This window comes from Microcaecilia unicolor, chromosome 13 (genome assembly GCF_901765095.1).
Source record: "Microcaecilia unicolor chromosome 13, aMicUni1.1, whole genome shotgun sequence".
In the NCBI taxonomy this organism is placed as follows: domain Eukaryota; kingdom Metazoa; phylum Chordata; class Amphibia; order Gymnophiona; family Siphonopidae; genus Microcaecilia; species Microcaecilia unicolor.
In genome coordinates, this window is record NC_044043.1 from 103,435,559 (window position 1) to 103,457,074 (window position 21,516).

Here is a 21,516-nt window from a genome sequence, read left to right on the forward strand (position 1 = left end):
GGCAGGAAAGGTTTCCACTGAATAAGAGCCAATATTTAGTTACAAATAACCACTGAATATTGGTTCTACCACTGCACTCACTATTTAGCGCCAGGGAGGTCCCGGGTCAGAGTCAGGGAGAAGCCAGGATCAGGCACTAATGATACTGGCTAAATTTCAGCTACCCTCTGGGTATTACGGCAGGTCTAGGGGGCAGAGACAGGAGTTATGTAGGTACTGGAGACCTGCACAACTTCTGGGTGCCATCAAAGACCCAGATGGGATATCAGCACTGAAATTTGGGGTCTAATTTAGCTGGTGACAGTCAGCTGACCACTTCTCTGAATATTGTTTATATTAATAAGGTACCACCTTTCTGTGGTACAAAGCAGTTCATATATAGATACTTTCTCAGTCCTTAGTGAGCTCACAATCGAAGGTTTTGTACCTAGAGGAATGGGGGATTGAGGGGCCCTTTTAATAAAGCTTAGCTCGGGTTAAGTAGCTCATGTCCCTACCTCTCTACCCTCATCTCCCCTTACATTCCTACCCGTAACCTCCGTTCTCAAGATAAATCCCTCCTGTCGGTACCCTTCTCCACCACCGCCAACTCCAGGCTCCGCCCTTTCTGCCTCGCCTCACCCCATGCCTGGAACAAATTCGCTGAGCCCATACGCCAGGCCCCCTCCCTGTCCATCTTCAAAGCCTTGCTAAAAGCCCACCTCTTCAATGTCGCCTTCGGCACCTAACCACCATACCTCTATTCAGGAAATCTGGACTGCCCCATTTCGCACATTAGATTGTAAGCTCCTTGGAACAGGGACTGTCCTTTTCCTAATCTGTACAGCGCTGCGTAACCCTAGTAGCGCTCTAGAAATGTTAAGTAGTAGTAGTAGTAGTAGTCATGACCCATAGGTGTAAAATAGGACAGCCAGCTTTTATGAGGTGCTGAGTTTAGTAGAAGAGACAGAAATTGCCCAGGGTCACAAGGAGCTGCAGTGGGAATGTTATAGTTTCCCTTAGGCAAAACTTGGCCATGTTGAGCAATTTATATAATATTTTCTTAAAGAATCATGATGGAGCATCTGGGTTTCAGCTGCTCTACTTCCTGCACAAAATGTATAACTGCTGTTTCAGTATTGACTGCCGATTGCTCATATGTGAGTCTTTCAGTGGTGGGGGCGTGGGGGAGAGAGATCATTCTATTCAGGGCCCAGGCATAAAGTTGGAATGATTTTAAGTGAAGTAATGTTTTTGTATTTTATTTATTTAAAATGCTTATATACTGCCTAACATATATTGTACATAATTTATTTATTTGTGGCATTCATACCCCGCTCTTTCCCGCTCAATAGCAGGTTCAGTGGGGCTTACAAAGTATGGTACAAAGTATCACAGAGATAATACAGGGATGGAAACAATGTATCAAAGAGATGACATAATTACTTAGATTAGGTTCACTTTGGTACGATGTATCACAGAGATGATACAAAGTATGGAACAAAGTGTCGCAGGGACGGCATAATTTCATAGAGTGGGACAGTAGTAAGAGATGTGTTGAAGGGATTGGAGTGTGGGTGACGTGGAGGGGCATAATCGAACGGAACCGCCTATCTCCATGGGCGTCTATGTCCGAAAACGGGTATGTGAAGAGGCGGGACAGACCGTATTTTTGAAAAAATGGACTTTTTTTTAGCTGGGCATTTGTTTTTTTTAGCGATAATGGAAACTAAAAACGCCCAGCTCAAAAACGTCCTAATCTGAGCCATTTGGTCGTGGGAGGGGCCACGATTCGTAGTACACTCGCCCCCCTGACATGCCAGGACACCAACTGGGCACCCTAGAGGTCAGTGCGGTGGACTTCAGACAATGCTCCCCCATGCATAGCTCCCTTACCACGGGTGCTGAGTCCCCAACCCCCCTCCCCCAAAACCCACTACCCACAAATGTACAACACTACCATAGCTCTTAGGGGTGAAGGGTTTAACCGGGCAGGGGAGGCTCCTGAACGGACAAACCCCACTGAGCTAGCTGACCACTGAACTGGGGAGTTTCGCCCAATATCATTGCTTGCCAGCCATCCCCAATATTTCTTGAACTGACCTTTAAATCCACAGAGCAGCTGTTGGTGTATTTACTCAACTGTAATTGATCGTTCATGACGGCACTTCATTTCCTCCTGTCTCATTTCTTTGGATTTTCTACCAATTATTTGAGTAAGTTTATTAGTTTTCGTTATACATTTATGTCTTATAGGTATTAGGCCTTTTTGACTACCACAGTGGTATTAAATAGGCTTATAGGGTGTTGTGCAATTCCTCAGCACTCATTTGGTTCATTAGCATTAGAGTGTGCAAAATTGATTCCATGCATATTAAATCAAACTTCAAAAAGTTCAAATGCACATTAAAAAATGTTTTATTAACAAATAATTGGTTGACTGAGAGGTCACAGGATAGTGGAAAGGGAGTTCATTCTGATAATTGGGAAGGACTCTGAAAATGATCCAAAAGTGAACCTATAATTTTTTTCTGTGCACATCCGTAATTGGAGATCTGTTCTCCTCCATGCATAGGTTTCACAGTTAGGCATGATGATTTATTAAAGAATAAGATGATGCTCATAATCTGACCTACCTTGGAACATGGTAGCATCTCCATACCCTTGCTGCTTTTTCTCCTGGAACAGCTGGTAACAGGCAGTAGGACTGGCCAGGAGTAACCGGAAACCCTAAGCAAAAGCACAGGGAAAAACAGACTTGAATTACGTACAGATGTGTCTTCCTCCAACAGAGTTTGTGTTACAAACCACCTCATGGATTTGGAGTTTAGATTTAATTATTCGTCCTTTCCAAATCCCAGCTGAAGGTTCCAAAGGGTTTATAACTTTTGTAGCTGAGACAGTGGAGGGTCAAGAGTTAGTGAGAATAGGGATTTGCAAAATTTCCTATTTGAAATGAAATGGGAAATTTTAATAATGAACACAAGTTCATTCTTTTGTGTTCAAATCATTAAAAAAATGAAGTCCAACTCTGCAGCAACCTAAAAAAAAATACCCCTTTGTGACCCATCCTCCAAGTCCCCTCAATTGCCCCAATAGTCCCCAAAACATCCTTCATGAGTCTTCTCACCGGCACATGGACAATCTTGACAATCTTTTACTTTGTTGGTCATGTCTTTAGACTGGAGTAGTCCTCAGCTGCTCTGGCCACGCTGGAGTAATAGGAACTGAAATGGTGCTGGACAACCAAAAGTGGGCATTAGTTTTAATTCTGCCAGGAAAGAAAATCTACCAAATCGCACTCCTGGTTTCAGTATTAAAAGCGATTTAAATTGCCAGGAGAGGACTGGATTGGAACTCCAAAGTGCAGTAGATATGGCTCAGGACAGGAAAGTTCCTTGGGCAAGAAGGGATGGTTGCCACCTCTGGTGGTCCATAAGGATATCGGGGTGCAATGATGATGATAATTTTGATGATACAAGAAAATGGTGTGGACTAGCCAAGACTTTAATACAATCAGCCCTGGCTCTGTCAGCACCATTATTACCATTATTATTATTTTATTATTACACTGGCACAGGGGCAGACTGACCATTCGGGGAACCGGAGAGTGCGTGAAGGCCCAGAGGCTCCAGGGGGCCCAGAGGCTCTGCCCAGTTGCCCTTGCCTGCTGCCGCTGCCTATGTCCTGTGCCGGCTCCACAGTTTAAAATGGTGGCCGCGAACGTTCGTGAGAGGTTGCAGATGCCATTTTAAACTGTGGAGCTGCCCCGGGCAGAAGGAGGTAGTAAAGGGGAGATCGGAGGACATGCTGCTGGACAAGGAGGAAGGGAAGGGCTGTGGGGATGGTGGTGGGGGTGAAGGGGGCAGCGGTAAGGGACCTCAGAGTACTCTCAGTCTGCCCCTGCTCTGGCACAGCTTGAGTAATTGGAGTTCCCCCAGCAAAAGGGGCCATAGGATCTGGGGTTGTGGCCTGGGCTCTCTGGACAGATTTTGTCTTCTTTTGCAGTAGAAGGGGGCAAAATCAGGCCCTGTCCTGTCCCAACACTTTTCTTTTGCTATATATTTAATTTATTTTTAAATGAGATTTTGTTGTGTATTTGTTTTGTTTAAGTACACAAAACAAAATAAAAGAAACAACAAACCCAAAAATAAAGAAATGAAATGAAACTCAAATGAAAGAAATGACTGTGTAAAGCTATAGAGAGGGGTGGGTTTTGAACCTAGGCTTCCCTGCCTCATCTGAACATGGAGGTTAAGGTCCAGAAAGGTTTAGGAACCACTTCTAAAAGTTCTTATCTCTGACATCAAGAGGGCACCATGTATTACCTTTCTGTTGTGGGCTGGGACAAAGGTCATGAACTCATCCACATGACCCACCAACAGCCAGTCAACACAGAGCTCTACAGGAGATTGGATTTGCTGAGCGTAGAGAAAGTTTCTGAGAATTTCAGCCATTCTTGTTCCATCTGACCTGGGATTTAAGGCAAAGTAAGGAAATCATTCCATATACAAAAGTAAATAATATATTCAGATGTGAATTTTCAGCCGCATGGACTATGCATAACTTTAAAAGCATAAGATATTTGTTCAGAATAAGGTATTTTCTCTTATCCTACTGCTGCTACTATCATTTGTATTGTATAGAAAACACTTAAGACAGTCCCTGCTCAACAGAGCATACAGTCTATTTGAGACAGACAGACAGGACAAATAAGGGATTAGTTTCCTTTATTATGGCAATGATTAAAATTATATGGGTATTAAATAGGCATATAGGGGGATAAGATTTTAAAAGGTAGTCTTTCAGCCTGGATATTGATAGGGTCAGAGACAGAGCATGACATAGCAGAACAGGAAGTCTATTCTAGTCATATGGTACAGCAAGTTGGAAGGACTGGAGCCCGGAGTTCACAGTGGAGAATAAGGGCACAGATAAGAGTAATTTACATGATGAAGAGAGGGGTGTAGGGGGAGATAAAAGAGGAGATAATGAGGAGTTGCAAAATGAATGGACCTCTAAATCAGTTTAAAAAGTTTGAACTGTATGCGGAAACATAGGCGGTCGGTGACTCAACTGTTTGGGGAGGCTAAGATGGGTGGGGTTAAGGCGGGGCCAAGGTGCGGTTGAATGAAGTGTGATTGGGAAGGTTAAAATCCTTAGTGTAGGGAGTAGCCCTTAGATTGTAAACCCTCCAGGGACAGGAAAATACCTATCGTATCTGAAAGTAACTCTCCTTGAGCTACTGCTGAGAAAGGCATGATCTAAAATCACATCCAGAAGACTAGTACAACACATAATAAAGTGATATAAAACACAAAAAATGTCACTTAGGACCTAAAGAACAATTCTACAATACCATAATAGCACTAACTTCCAGGAGTCACACAGCAAGGGCAGCAGCGTAAACAGTGCAGTGGGCACTAGAACATCAATACTGGAAAACTAAACAAGCCGGATTAGAACAGATCAGCCCTACATAGACATTCAATGTTAACAGAATACCTAGTTGTTCACACACACAGAACACAGATAGACGCTCACCAGGTATAGAACTAAAAATAGAAATATGTAGACAAAAATACAAATACTTATGGGTTACAGTAGTATAACTAGGCATACCTCAGATGTACGGTCATATGTAAAGTATTTCAATTTTCTTCAACCCATATTCTTAAAAATACACTAATATGATTTTAAGAACTTCTGAAATTAAACCGAACCCCAAGAAACTAGACTCTCCAATGCAACACTAAAATATATGCCAAATGTAATGATAGCAGATGTAAATTTTAAAATATGACATATTCCAATCACACTACAAATTAACAAATAAAAATAAAGCAAAAAAAATGGAAATAAGGCAATATCTTTTTATTGGACTAATGTAATACATTTTTCAACTAGCTTTCAGAGGCCAAAACTTCCTTCCTCAGATCAGGACAATATACTGCTGTTATGGTATACTGTTCTGACCTGACAAAGGAGGCTTCGATCTCCAAAAACTAGTAAAAAAAAAAAAAAAAGTATTAGGTTAGTCCAATAAATGGTATCATCTTATTTTCCATTTTTTTGTTTTATGTTTATAAGCCTAGAATAACATTACTACCACACTACTTTATCCTAAATTAAAAATAAATTTTTTCTACCTTTGTTGTCTGGCCATTTAATTTTTCTAATTGTGTTGGTCGCAATTTCTGCATTCTGCTTTCCTCTATCAAGGGTTTCTTGTCCATTTGTCCTTTTTCTCTCTTCTCTTGTCTTCTTCACATCCTCCACTACATCCATCTCCAACATTGATATTTTCCTCTCAGCTTCCTTCCATTTATTTTTATCCATTTTTCATTCATTCTTACTAGAGTCTTCAATTTTCCTCTTTTTACTGAATCTACCTAGAGCTTTCCATCTTTTCCATTCCTTTTATTTCCCAGTCTCATTAACTCTATTCTCTCCCCTTCCAGCCAGCATTTCCTGTTTCCCCCTTCCATCTAGCGTATCCCCTTCTCCCCATTCATCCAGTGCCCCCACTCTCCCATTCCAACCAATGTGTCTCCTCTCTCCCCCTTCCGAGTCTCTCCCTTTCTCTGTCTCCCCCTTCCATCTAGCATGTCCCCACTCCTCCCCTTCCATCCAGCATGTCCTCTCCTCCATTCAGCTTCTCCCCTTCTCTATCTCTACTTACATCCAGCTTTTCCCACCTCACCCATCTTCCATCCAGCATGTCCCCTATCTCCCCCTTCTATCCAACATATCCTCTTTGTCTCCCCCTTTCAACCAGCATGTCCCCTCTCTCCCCTCCTTTTAGCTTCTCCCCCTGTCACATCCTTCATCCAGTATTTGTTTCTTTCTTCCCTCCATCAAACATCTCCCACTCCCTCCCCCTTGTCACATTCACTAAACAGGAACTGGGTTTGTGAGCCCTTGGGCCACTACCGAGGAGCAGCAGGGGCAGGCAAAACCACCCCACACCAGAAGCAAGGCAGAACAGACGTACCAGCAAATCCAGGCTAGGTCTCTGGCGGTCAGCCAGCAAGCAGAAGACAGGTCCAGGCAAAGGTTCAAAAGGCAGGCGGCAAGCAAAACAAAGTCCAGGTCCAGGCAAAGGTTCAAAAGGCAGGCTATAAAATAATGAGTTGAGTTGAATGGGTAGATGTGAAGCGTCTGTTTATGCTTTCCAAAAATACTAGGACTAGGGGACATGCGATGAAGCTACAAAGTAGTAAATTTAAAACGAATCGGAGAAAATGTTTCTTCACTCAATATGTAATTAAACTCTGGAATTTGTTGCCAAAGAATGTGGTAAAGGCGGTTAGCTGAGCAGAGTTTAAAAAAGGTTTGGGCGGCTTCCTAAAGGAAAAGTCCATAGACCATTATTAAATTGGACTATTTCTGGGATAAGCAGTATAAAATGTTTAGTACTTTTTTGGGATCTTGCCAGGTATTTGTGACCTGGATTGGCCACTGTTGGAAACAGGATGCTGGGCTTGATGGACCTTTGGTCTTTTCCAGTATGGCAATACTTATGTACTTATGTAAGTTTCATGGGGATCCTGCTACCAATTGCTCTCTGAGGCCTTGATCCATTATTCTGACCCCTTATTTTTGGGTGATTTTAACACCCATGTAGACATCCCTTGACATCCTTGCTCCCAGCGTCTCCTTTCTCTATTGCCAGACTTGAATCTGTCAATATGTCCCTTTCCCAACTCATCAAATGGGGCATGCTCTTGATCTGGAAGAATCTGCCTTCCAACTTGGCTCCTTTTCATCCACTGCTATCCCCTGGTCCGATCATCTGGCAATATACTTCACAATTAAGCTTCTCTCTCATCTCACATTGACGTCCTCTCTTTTCCGGAGTTGGTCAAGATATCTTTCTCTGATAGATCCCCTTAGGGTCTTCCCATCCCTTTTCTCTTTCCCTTCAGACTTTACTGCGCTTAGACTTGATGAGCAGACCCATTATTTACACTCAGTTCTCTCCTCCGCCCTGGACCAAATTGCCCCACTTAAACCCCCTAGATGTCCCCGGGCAGGCTGCTCCCAGCTATGGTTCCATAGTGGGCTACAACTTTTAAAAAGTCAACTTCAGAAGTGTGAACGTATATGGTAAAAGAGTCGTTCTAACTTGGTACAGTGTCAGGCCAGTCTGCCTGGATATTCAGTGGTATTACCAAGTTAAATCATTTGAAAAATCAATCCCAAGGTTTCTTTTTCTTTTTATTCAAGGTGCTTCTTCCCTTTTTCTTCTCTTTCACATTAGTCATGCTTGTTCCAAAAGATTTTGCTCTTACATGTACTTAGATACATACGCCAGAATGTTGCCTCCAATTAAGATTCTGCCAAAGGGATACGTCTTTCCTTTCACCGTCACTGGGGGGCTCACTTCAAGATTTCCAAAGGCGTCCTGGCCGCTGACAGACTTGGATGCAGACTCTCTCGTCACATATCCAAAATCTGGACCCTGTAAGAACAAAGCAATGAAAGTATAAGGATAAACCAAGTACAGAATAGACAGTAACAGGCACAAGTCTTCATAGGCCCTCAGAAGGAGCCAATCGGCACAAATGTTTGATGAGTACAAGCCTTCCTGGGCAGTAGGGAAGAGCCAAGGAATGCAAACCTTCACTGGAAGGAGAGATGAGCCAAAACAGCACAAAACTTCCCAGATGCAAGACGGGTTCCAAGAGGAGTAAACCATGTTTAGCGTGTTACAAGGACATTGGTACTGACCGTGATACATGAAACCCCTTTTTTCATGTGACATCCAGACTGAGGCACTCACAATTTTCCCAAAATTTGGCAAAAGATCTCTAAGTTTTGATCAATTTTATTCCAATTAGGTTTTCAGAAGAAAACTTAAGACTTTGTTATTTAAGAAATACATTTTGAGTTAATAGCTATTATTTTGCATTGTATTTTTTGTGTAATGCCCAGGAGTATGTCCTGGTATTTCTTGGATTTCTGAACTGCTTAGAACTATATGGTGGTAGCAATACACAAGTGTGTTTGGCAGGAGTATCATTTGATGCACTTTCTAATGACAAGTTAGATTTACATACATGTTATAGATCTAGTTTTGTCTCTAGACCTATATATTTTTAGTGTGACCATCACAGACTCCTGATGCAGGCCCTGTCACCAAAACACAATCTGTGTCAAGTCATTCCAAGAATTGTCAATAAAAGATCTCCAGCCATTCTTGTCAACTTCGCTATTGGTTTTTTCCGCTTGCTTTCCTTGTGTGGAGTGTGGACTTTTGCTGGTTTTTCTAGCAATACACAAGTACCATTGTTATGTTATTTCAAAAAAGGCTCTGCTGTGAAGTCAGAGTCTTTTAAAAATACGATGGTTTGACCGCCGAAATGGCTTTTAACTGGCTATCTGGCATTGAATATTGCCAGATAGTGGCTTAAAGATAGCTGGTCATATCGTGTGATATAACTGACTATCCAGCGATTTTCACTGCAGAGCCGGCTAAGTTTGGTGGCCATATTTGGCCACCACAATAGGTAGAATAACTTTGGCAGCTCCAGCTTGATTGCGTAGTGCTGAAAATCAGCTTGGCCAGTTATGTTGGAACCAGCCAAATTTAAGCCAGTTATTCAATGATGGTCACCAGAAACGTCCCAGTATTTAATGTCCGGATTCAGCTGTGACCTAAACATACAGCAGGAGCATCAATTTCACAAAAACACATTCAAACATGAGCAGCATCACTTGGGTTTTTACACGTTTAAGCACTAGTAACTACACAGGTTAAGGTGTGCTTTTCCACATCTGTGTTTTTCTCATATATGAGCAGCCAGTTAAGAAGCAAAGTGAATTATTTCTTTTTTTCTTTTTTTTTTTAAGATACCACAGGTATAAAGACATTTGCCTCATCAATCTCTGGTGGAGACCTCAGGTTTAGTGTTAATTTATGGTTTATTGCACTTAATATATCACAAAAGAGGTTCACATTTGATAATCTCTTAAGACATCTCTTCAGCAAGGCACACAATGAGAACTAATAGCCACAATAATCCACCCGACAATCCACTCAATTAAGATAACTCATCTACTATGAGTATGAATAAATAAGAATAAATAAATAAATACCAGGATCTTTTTGAATGGAAAATCCTTCAACTTTCCGTTTCTTGGAGAATCGAAAACCACCGGGAAACAATGATTTGGCCCCTCTGTGTAGCCAAACTCCATTTCATCCTGTTGGAAATAGGAGGATAGAATGTTTTAGCCATTGGTATTCAGTATACTAGTTTGTTGAAAGAGTAACTCCTCACAGAAGCTCTTCTGAATATCATCAGGGAAGACTCTACCTCTAAAGTAAAGTACTGAAGATTAAAATGATTTCTTTGGCTTGGTAATTCCTCTTTTCAGTCAGACTGGGCCCCTGCATGTCCAAGCCACACACCGTTTCAACTGCATGCAGGCTTCTTCTAAACCAATTTAACACAAGAGGATTGTGAAAAATTACAAGAGGACCTTAAGAGACTGGGAGACAGGGCATCCAAATGGCAGATGACATTTACATATAGTAACATAGTAACATAGTAGATGACGGCAGAAAAAGACCTGCGCGGTCCATCCAGTCTGCCCAACAAGATAAACTCACATGTGCTACTTTTTGTGTATACCTTACTTTGATTTGTACCTGTCCTCTTCAGGGCACAGACCGTATAAATCTGCCCAGCACTATCCCCGCCTCCCATCCACCAGCCCCGCCTCCCACCACCGATTCTGGCACAGACCGTATAAGTCTGCCCAGCACTATCCCCGCCTCCCATCCACCAGCCCCGCCTCCCACCACCGGTTCTGGCACAGACCGTATAAGTCTGCCCAGCACTATCCCCGCCTCCCATCCACCAGCCCCGCCTCCCACCACCGGTTCTGGCACAGACCGTATAAGTCTGCCCAGCACTATCCCCGCCTCCAAACCACCAGTCCTGCTTCCCACCATCGGCTCTGGCACAGACCGTATAAATCTGCCCAGCACTATCCCCGCCTCCCATCCACCAGCCCCGCCTCCCACCACCGATTCTGGCACAGACCGTATAAGTCTGCCCAGCACTATCCCCGCCTCCAAACCACCAGTCCTGCTTCCCACCATCGGCTCTGGCACAGACCGTATAAATCTGCCCAGCACTATCCCCGCCTCCCATCCACCAGCCCCGCCTCCCACCACCGATTCTGGCACAGACCGTATAAGTCTGCCCAGCACTATCCCCGCCTCCCATCCACCAGCCCCGCCTCCCACCACCGGTTCTGGCACAGACCGTATAAGTCTGCCCAGCACTATCCCCGCCTCCAAACCACCAGTCCTGCTTCCCACCATCGGCTCTGGCACAGACCGTATAAGTCTGCCCAGCACTATCCCCGCCTCCCATCCACCAGCCCCGCCTCCCACCACCGGTTCTGGCACAGACCGTATAAGTCTGCCCAGCACTATCCCCGCCTCCAAACCACCAGTCCTGCTTCCCACCACCGGTTCTGGCACAGACCGTATAAGTCTGCCCAGCACTATCCCCGCCTCCAAACCACCAGTCCTGCTTCCCACCATCAGCTCTGGCACAGACCGTATAAGTCTGCCCATGCCCATCTCCCGATTTGTGTTGAAAGATGGGCGCCCTTCTCTTTCGAAAATGCCCCTGATAATCTTCCAAATATTAAAATATACTTTTCAGTACAGCTCTAGTATCAACTGCCTTATCTTTATCCATAAATTAATTCCCTTGCTCACCCTCCCCCCTTTGCCAACATGCTCCTACCTCATAGGTTTCTCAGCTCTTTCATTCTACCCCTCCCATTCCTCTGCCTCTATTTCCACAATCTTGTTCGGCAACAGGCAGTGGAGGTAGAAAGCGGCAGCAGGTCGCCCACTTCCTTCTCTTCCTTTACCATCTGTTGTTCAAAGCAACAGTCTGGGCCCAAGTGCAAGAGAAGGAAACATGAGCTTATCTTTTTGCAGTATCCCTGGTTTGGAAGGTTGCCTCCAGGCATCACATCTTTTAGGGAATGATTAATAGGGAAAGGATCTGTTAGGTGCCTCCAAGTCACCTGTATGGCCAAAATTTGGAGACAGAATGCTGGACTCAATGGACTATTGCTTCAGCTCAGAATGGTACTTCTTAGTTCTTAAAGGTACTTACTGGACATCTCCAGATAGCTGGCCATGCACATGGTGTAGTAATGTTTCAGAATAAAGCAATTATAAGCTACTGTTACCGTCTATTTATCATACATCTCACCCATGCTAATACTAGAACTCCTCTTGGGCTTGAGGGATGTGTCCTTTGAGTAAGACCCAATGCTGCTCTATGAGTGGCAGGTTCACCACTGTAGCTTCAATCCTGGCTAGCTGTACATTTGCCTAAATCCTGCAAGACCCCAACTGAAAAAACTTGAGTTTTCTGCTGTGCGGCCTCAGTGACATTCTTGTACCTGGATCCACCGATCTCCACGGTTATCATCCTCCCCACAGACCGTCAGCTTACACTGTGCTCTCTTCACCAGGTCTGTCAGTTGCTCCAGAAACTTACTGTTACCGGGTACTCTACAATTTAATAAACAGGAGTAAGGTTCTGCTTTGAACACTGATTTCATTACATTTAATGTGATGATCGTATTGCAGCAGGATGGAATCCCATTAGATTTCCTTTGATTTTACCCAGTGAAATAAAATTACAGGTACCAATTTTCAGCTGGATATTCACCAGGTTAAGTGTCTGCTCTTAATCGCTTTATTTGGTGCCACTTTTCGTACAGGTGACAGTGCTAAATAGACGGTGCAGTATGGCGACGGCACCAACACTATCTCTTCTTCAGCAGGCCTAAACTAAACGGCCAAATACTGACACTAAACATTAATTCCCGGTAATGCTCTCCTAATCTGGCCCTTAATATGCCCTTTATCTGCTGTCATCCTCTATGTTTCTAGGGATAATATCTGGCTGTTTAGTGACAAAGCTCCTACGTATAAGTGACGTATGCATTGACCACCCTATGAATATCAGGACAACTATTTTTTTTCATGGTTGACATTTTTTACTTTTCTCTGTAGTCTAACTGGTTGTCAGCACTGCAGTCTCCAGACTTCAACTTAGTCTTCAGATGTTCACATCCAAAAGGACTATAGAGCTAGCTGAAGCATGCTCCACTCTTCTAACCCTACTGTACACATAGGAGATGTGGCTACTGCCTTTTTACCTGCACACAAAGACCTCTTTAGCTTCCAGCGTGTTAGGAGTCATTATCCATGGCGCCACTCGGAAAACCACCAAGTCTGTAAATACTGGACTGTTTGGCAAGCTCTGAAGCAAAAGATGCAAAATTGTTGAGCTGTGGCTAAAGTCTAACTCCATGCTGAAGGGAGGGTAAAATGGGGTTGTTCCTAATTAAATCTGCATATACGTATTTTCAAAAGTTTGTTTGTTCTTCATTATTTGGATATCATTCATGTAAATGCAACCAAACTTAGCAGGTGATGCCGTTTTATACAGAGGAAGATCATGGGCTACTTTTGGACCCAGACATATTCAGCAGGGGAGAGCTGGTTATCCCCTGCTGAATATTTTTGTATAGTGCCTAAGAGATAACCAGCTATACCGTGCAATATAGCTGGCTATCCCAGAATATTCAATCCATATCTGGCTATTGTAAGCAGCTAAATTGGGCTACTTAAATAGCTGGTATATCTCTCTGGTAGACACATGGTTTCTTTTACTAATGAGCAAAAGGGGCAGCTGACCCCAGGCCCTGCATAACTAGGGACCCCTAAGTAAAAGTGGTCATGAAATGGTAAATGTCCCCTTACCAAAAAAAGAAAAACAGCAAAAAAATATTTATGGTAGGCAGAACCCCATCAGATCAGGTCCAGGGTAACTCAAAACCCCTTCTGTATCTGATCTGGTGGAATACGGTGCAATTTACCACATCTCTCTCCTCTGCAGCTGCCACCAATAGACATGAGCGCATTGTACCTAGAACAATTAAACATTTTCAAGCAACCAAATACGGCTGCTAATCCGGCTTTAAAATCCGGTGGTGTCACGAAACGCCTAGCCAGCCACCTGGGGTTACCCCGTGACCACTTAGAGAGTCTATCCCCAGCATAACTCAGGTCTGCCTGCACCTACCACTTGTGCTCTACACTAGCACCCTCTTCCCACCGGCTGACTCACAATTGTCTCTGGGTGAGTCTCCCACTCTCAAAATATCTGCAGTGATTTCTAGGTTGCTGGAGCCACATGAATCAATTATAACACTAACTAAACATGTGTTTACTTTCTAAAAAGTACCTGGGAAGATCAGGACATTTAGCTACTCATCAGTTATCAAATATAACTGTTTTTTTACAGGGCTTCAGCAAAGAGTTCTCTCTCTCTTCTCCTAGGATTATCAATAGAAATCAAACAAAATAAAACATGGAAAAGAAAATAAGATGATACCTTTTTTATTGGACATAACTTAATACATTTCTTGATTAGCTTTCGAAGGTTGCAATCAAAACAGGTGCTTATGTGGACTTCTAACCTATATCTCTTCAACGTTTAAAATAAAACTCTCCCTCCATCTCTTTCAATATTTCCAAATTTGTCACTATATTTCAACCGTTGTGCATAAGCAGCAAGTAACTCATCCATTAACATTTTTTGAAGAAGTTCTCTTTTAAAATTGGCCTCTTTTAATATATTGAAAAGAGAATGTAAGGGCCGATATTCAACTGGCGGCAGACAGAGATTTCTATGGCACTGGCATTCAGTTCAAGCTCCTCCTTCTTACCTACAGATGCACTCAGTCTGCTGCCCCTCGCTACCTCTCTACCCTCATCTCCCCTTACGTTCCCGCCCGAAACCTCCGCTCACAAGACAAATCCCTCCTCTCAGTGCCCTTCTCCACCACCGCCAACTCCAGGCTCCGCTCATTCTGCCTGGCCTCACACTATGCTTGGAACAACCTTCCTGAGCCCTTACGCCAAGCCCCCTCCCTACCCATATTCAAGTCTTTGCTGAAAGCCCACCTCTTCAGTGCTGCTTTCGGCACCTAACTCTTACCTTTCAGGAAATCCAGACTGCCCAATTTGACAGCCCCTATCGGACTGACTGTTCATTTGTCCTTTAGATTGTAAGCTCTTTGAGCAGGGATTGTCTTTCTATGTTAAATTGATATTCAATGCTGGGCCTCATCCAGACACTGACTCCTGGAAATCATCCGGATGCCGGTGGATATGCAGCCATGGTACCCAGCATGTTAGGAGAGCTATTTCTGTGGTCCTATTTGTGCAGATACTAATCCAGGCACTGATTCTGAATGTCAGCAGTGCCCTGCTACCTTCTGGGTCCAGCCAACGCCACCTCTGGACTGTCCTGGCAATAATTGGGTACCACCAGGACCTTTTTCAGCAGCACTATCTGAAAATCCTGAGATCAGCCAGTCAGAGGGAAATGACCAGGTAGGAGCCTGTCCTACTTAGTTACCTCTGTTGAATATCAGCCCCTACACGTGTTTGGGGGTGGGATGAAGTTTCACCAAGAAATTTCTTCCTGCTCCTTCTAATTCAATCAGAACCAGGGCTGAGATGTAGCACCAAGAGTCTTCATTTTCAAACAAACAGCTCCGGATATAATTATATTTATGTATTTATTGAGATTTATTAACTGTCTTTATGAAGTGTTTCACCCAAGGCAGTGTACAGAAGGTACAATTTAACATAAAACTCACAATTTTGTTAACAGCATAACAATAGTAAAATACCCAAGAATAAACATGAATACAATAAATGAGGTAAAATTGAAAACAGTAAATTGAAACCTAGACGGGCATAATCGAACGCAGTCGCCCATCTCTAAGGGTGACCATCTCTGACGACGGTGCCACAAAGGGGTGGGACATACCATATAATCGAAACAAGATGGGCGTCCATCTTTCATTTCGATAATATGGTCGAGGACATCCAAATCCCAACATTTAGGCTGACCTTAGAGATGGGTGACCTCAGATTTTGGCGATAATCGAAACTGAAGATGACCATCGCAAAAATGACCAAATCCAAGCCATTTGGTTGTGGGAGGAGCCAGCATTCATACTGCACTGGTACCCCTGACATGCCAGGACACCAACCGAGCACCCTAGGGGGCACTGCAGTGGACTTCAGAAATTGCTCCCAGGTGCATAGCTCCCTTACCTTGTGTGCTGAGTCCCCCAACCCCCCCAAAACCCACTGTACCCAGATGTAGGTGCCCCCTTCACCCATAAGGGAAGGGGGCACCTACATGTGGGTACAGTGGGTTTGGAGGGGTTTGGAGGGTTCAACGTTTACCACCACAAGTGTAACAGGTAGGGGGGGGGATGCCTGTCCGAAGTGTACTGCACCCACTAAAACTGCTCCAGGGACCTGCTAATTGCTGTCATGGAGCTGGGTCTGACATTTGAGGCTGGCACAGAGGCTGGAAAAAATGTTTTTTTAATTTTTTTTTAGGGTGGGAGGGGGTTAGTGACCACTGGGGGAGTAAGGGGAGGTCATCCCCGATTCCCTCCGGTGGTCATCTGGTCAGTTTGGGCACCTTTTCGAGGCTTGGTCGTGAAAAAAAAGGATCCAAGTAAAATGGACCAAATGCTCGTCAGGGACGACCTTTTTTTTCAATTATCGGCCAAGGACGGCCATGTATTAGTCACACCCCAGTCCCGCCTTCACTACGCCTCCAACACGCCCCCAACATGCCCCATGAATGTTGGTCATCTCCATGACGGAAAGCAGTTGAGGTCGCCCAAAATCGGCTTTTGATTATACTTCGGGAGAAGGACACCCATCTCCCGATTTGTGTCGAAAGATGGGCGTTCTTCACTTTCGAAAATAAGCCTGCTAGTAATAGAACTACCATGAAACAGTATCAAAAATATACACATTTAACAGCACTGGAATTCAAATACAAGAGACATAATACAATGTTAGCATAATACTCTTGATATACCTAATAAGCATGTATTAGAACAGTCAACATAGATATGATTCTAAAGATTTTCTACAACATGGCTTACCATATAGCTGAGGGACAAACAGCAGATATATGATAGTAACAACATGTGTGGTACAGAGTCAGTTGGGATAATTTGATGGTTGGCTCAGTGGCGTAGCTAGGGTAGTTGACACCCGGGGCCGGTTATTTTTTAACACCCCCCTCCAAAATCTAGTACTAGGCATGCCGAGAATACAAAACACTCAGGACCTATAGAGCAATTCTACCATACCATAAGCAGTAATTTCTATAAATCACACAAGGAAAAGGAAAGCATCTTAAACACTACAGTGAGCACTAGAACATCAATTCACCTATTGTAAAATGAAACCAGACAGAATAATACAGATAGTTGATCCTGCACAGTCAATGCCAACTGAAAGCCATGTCTTTTTCACAAACACAGATACACCCTAATCCACTATAGAATAAGTAATACTAAACTTTCTATTTAGACAAAAATTAAACTGAACCCCTGATGCCAGACTCTGAATACAATGCAATACCCCAGAAACAGAAAATGTCCCCTAGTACTGTGCAAAATATAAAGACAGCAGTTGTAAATTTGAAAAAAACTAACAAGTACCAATCACCACTTTACAAATTAACAAATAGAAATAAAACAAATATAGAAAATAATACCATTTTATTGGACTAATACATTTAGCTTTCAGAGGCCAAAACATCCTTCCTCAGGTCAATACAGTATAGTGCTGTTACAGTATCCTATGCTGACCTGAGGAAGGGGGTTTTGTTCTCCGAAAGTTAGCCAAAATTAGTCCAATAAAAAGATTACCTTGTTTACATGTTCTATTATAAACATTTATTAACACAGCTACAATACTATATCCTAAAGCAAAATAATTAAAATATATATTTACAGTTTGTTGTCTCTGGTTTCTGCTTTCCTCATCTTCTTTTCACTGTCTTCCTTTCATCCAGCATCTGTGTTTGTTCTCTCTCTGCCATCCAGTGTCTGCCCTCTTTGCTGTCCCCTCCATCCAATGTCTGCCCTCTCTCCCTGCACCTTCCATCTACATCTGCCCTCTATCTCTGCCCCTTCCATCTACCATCTGCCCCTGACTGCCCTCTCTCTCTCTCCTCCTTCCATTCACTGTCTGCCCTTTCTCTCTGCCCCTTCAATCCACCATTTGCCCTCCCTCTCCCATCCATCCAGGGTCTGCCTTCCCTCTCACTCCCCCCTTCCATCCAGGATCTGCCCCCTCTCTCTGCCCCTTTTTTCAGCCCCCAGTTCCAGCCCCACTATCCCACCAGTCCCCAGTTTCAGCCCCAGCCCTTTTCTCCCACCAGTCCCGAGCTTCAGCTCCCAGCCACTTCTCCCTGTCCCCTTTTCAGCCCCCAGTCCCCACAGTTTCAGCACCTGCCCCTTTTCAGCCCCCAGTCCTAGCCTCCTTATCCCACCTACCCTCCTTTTCAGCCCCCAGTTCCAGCCTACTTCATCCACATGCCTTGCATTAGAGCCCCCCTTTTCAGCCTGACCCATTCTCCCACCTGACCCAGGCATGCCCCATTTTACCTCTTGACCCCTTCTCAGACCCCAGTTCCAGCCCCCTTCTCCCATCTGAGAACCCCTCCCCACCCCACCCCCCTTCTCCCATCTGAAAACCCCCTCATCTCCCATCTGAGAACCCCCTCACCTCCCCGCCCCATCTGAGAACCCCCCACAACACCCCTCTCCTCTCCCATCTGTGAACCCCCACCCCATCCCAGTCCCCTTCTCCCATCTGAGAACCCCCTCCCCATCTGACCCCGACTCGACCTGACCTACCTACTAGCTCTGTCGAGAGACGACCGCCCTCTTCTCCTGCTCCCACCCTGCCTTTAAAAACAAATCAGTGAAGCGGCGTGGCAGGCAGCGCCTCACGTCTGCCCTGCTTGTAAAAGAAGTAAATCTCCTTGGCGGCAGCGGCTCTTCCCTCACTGTGTCCAGCTCTCCTCTGAGGTAACTTCCTATTTCCGCGAGGGCGGGACACAGTGAGGGAAGGGCCGACGACGATGACGAGATTTACTTCTTTTACAAGCAGGGCAGACGCGAGGCACTGCCTGCCACGCCGCTTCACTGATTTGTTTTTAAAGGCAGGGTGGGAGCAGCGGGAGCGCAGCACCCCCCCCCCCCACCCCACCTGCTGACACCCGGGGTGGACCCCCCCCACCGCCCCACCCTTGCTACGCCACTGGGTTGGCTAAACTCAAGGAAAGTTCTTTGTACAGTTAAGCAAGAGATAAGGAACTGGTCTAAGTTACAGTGTGTATAGCAAGCTAGTCCCTACGTATTAAAGGCTTGGGAGAAGAGCCAGGCTTTCACCTGCTTCTTGAAGTAGACAGTCTCAAGTTATATGTAGCCCCTCTGGGAGTAAATTCCAGAGCGTGGGGGCTAAATAGTCTGATGATTCCAGTGACATTTCAGGGCCAAAGTCATGTATAATGGTTCCTTCTAGAATCCTGTAATTTTGGACCTTGAACAAAATCACTAGGTATCACTCTTAAGCAATGGACTGTCCACAGTATGCCAAACCCCGGCTGATCCACAGAGCAGAAGACCTGACTTGGGAATCAAAACAAAGACCCTTGCTACAGCAGTGTGCCACATTTTCCACCTAAGCCACCAGGAAGGCCCAGAATACTACATTGTATGATCAGTGCTGTAGACTGAGAAATGTCATAGAACTTTTTTTTTTTAGTTTCATAATTGCAAGCTATTTCCTTTAAACACATTCTCCTAGATGGGATGTTCACCCTACCCACTGTACAGTACCTTCACAGAGCAGTCCAACAGAGTGACACCAATAGTAATAAATCCAGAGAAACCTGCGTCAGGGAACCTCAGGCCTTCCACAAAGAAAGTGTTTTCTTTTTCTCCACCGACATCTTCCATTTCGTAACAGAATTTATTCCTCCCCAGCACATGTTGGAATTGGGTACTTGAGTTGGTTACTAGAAAGAAAAAAGTAATTAAAGCATATTTTTGCTGGATACTGAAGAGCAGTTAGTCAGAAGTCGGTGCCAACTGCATAAGTTCTCTCTAAAAACACTTCCCACTCAGAGAATAGAGAAAGTCTGGCCATGTGAAGGACACACACATGTATGTGAACATATGGACACAACTCTCCAGATTCCACCTCAGTGCAACTCTTTAAATCCCTGCTTAACCTGCACGGTGCATATTTTCAGGGCAGGTGCATGTGGGACTCATGTGTATGAGCGTAACTTACAGAATAAGTTTTGAGCTCACCTGTGGCACTTGGGTAATAACACACTGGCTCTAAGATTGCTGTAAGAATTTGGGCCTAACTTTTAAGTGCATAATTAAGTTGTTACAGTAATATTCTGTAAAAGAAATTAGGTGTCTGGGCTCCAGGATAGAATAGGATACTGGAAGCCTAATAAGCTGCCAGTTATTACCTCTCTCTCTAGAGGGCATCTGTGTGGAAACCATTCTATAAAGGAAAGTAGACACCCCCTTTCTTTACAGGCTTTATGTAAGCAGGTATATACATTCACGTGTGCTTAGGCTGGTGTAAATATTCACACTTAGATTCCTGAGATGCACCAGTAAGTTATAGTATATTCTATAAGATATGTAAGTAAGTTTGTGCCTCACATATGCTCTTCCCAGACTCCGCAAATGTGAATGCCCACCTGCAAACTATGCTCAATTGCTGGTGTTACAAAATAGCAGATAGCTAGACTTCCAGCAGTTATGCACCGATGTGCACATATATGCTAGCATTCTAGTCATTTAAAAATGTGTCCTGCACATGAATGATAGCATCTTTATAGGAACTGACATCTCTGGCCGTCTTCAAATCTAAGCTAAAAGCCCACCTTTTTGATGCTGCTTTTAACTCCTAACCCTTATTCACTTGTTCAGAACCCTTATTTTATCATCTTCACTTTAATATTCCCTTAGCTCTTGTTTGTTCTGTTTGTCTGTCCTAATTAGATTGTAAGCTCTGTCGAGCAGGGACTGTCTCTTCAAGTTCAAGTGTACAGCGCTGCGTACGTCTAGTAGCGCTTTAGAAATGATAAGTAGTAGTAGTAGTAGTAATGTTGCCAGGTACTTGTGACCTGGACTTGCCATTGCTGGAAGCAGAATACTGGGCTAAATGGACCATTGGTCTGACCCAGTATGGCTGATCTTATGTTAATTTTTTTCAGAAATGTAAAATCTCTTTCAAAACCTATTTATTTCCAAAAGCTTTTGATACTTAGCTTTTTATTAACTTCTGCACAAGCACTACATGTTTGCATAGGGGTCATTTATTTATTTATGTATTGCATTTGTACCCCACATTATCCCACCTTTTTGCAGGCTCAATGTGGCTTACAGGGTGTTAATATGGTAGTCATTACATAATCTTAGATACAGTCGGTAATAAACTGGAGGTGGAAGAGGAATTAGTTAGAAGGTATTAGGTAAGGTCATGTTAGAGGTGTTTTAAAGCGTTTGGGTGGTATACGGAGCCCAGCGTCAAGTAGTATTCTTAAGGCTTTTTCT

The 21,516-nt window shown here is 44.0% G+C and overlaps 1 protein-coding gene across 3 annotated transcripts in view; it reads right to left on the reverse strand.

The window, feature by feature from the left end:
• Positions 1–21,516, reverse strand: part of LOC115482636 (protein-arginine deiminase type-3-like) — a 76,226-nt gene that overhangs the window by 19,087 nt on the left and 35,623 nt on the right. For all 3 annotated transcript variants that reach the window (XM_030222583.1, XM_030222581.1, XM_030222584.1), the window contains 7 exons: positions 19,774–19,952; positions 13,189–13,292; positions 12,424–12,535; positions 10,081–10,188; positions 8,292–8,443; positions 4,308–4,452; positions 2,616–2,709 (listed from right to left, as the gene is read on the reverse strand). In XM_030222583.1, the coding sequence (XP_030078443.1) occupies positions 2,616–2,709; positions 4,308–4,452; positions 8,292–8,443; positions 10,081–10,188; positions 12,424–12,535; positions 13,189–13,292; positions 19,774–19,952 (894 nt within the window). The remainder of the gene's footprint in view (positions 1–2,615; positions 2,710–4,307; positions 4,453–8,291; positions 8,444–10,080; positions 10,189–12,423; positions 12,536–13,188; positions 13,293–19,773; positions 19,953–21,516) is intronic.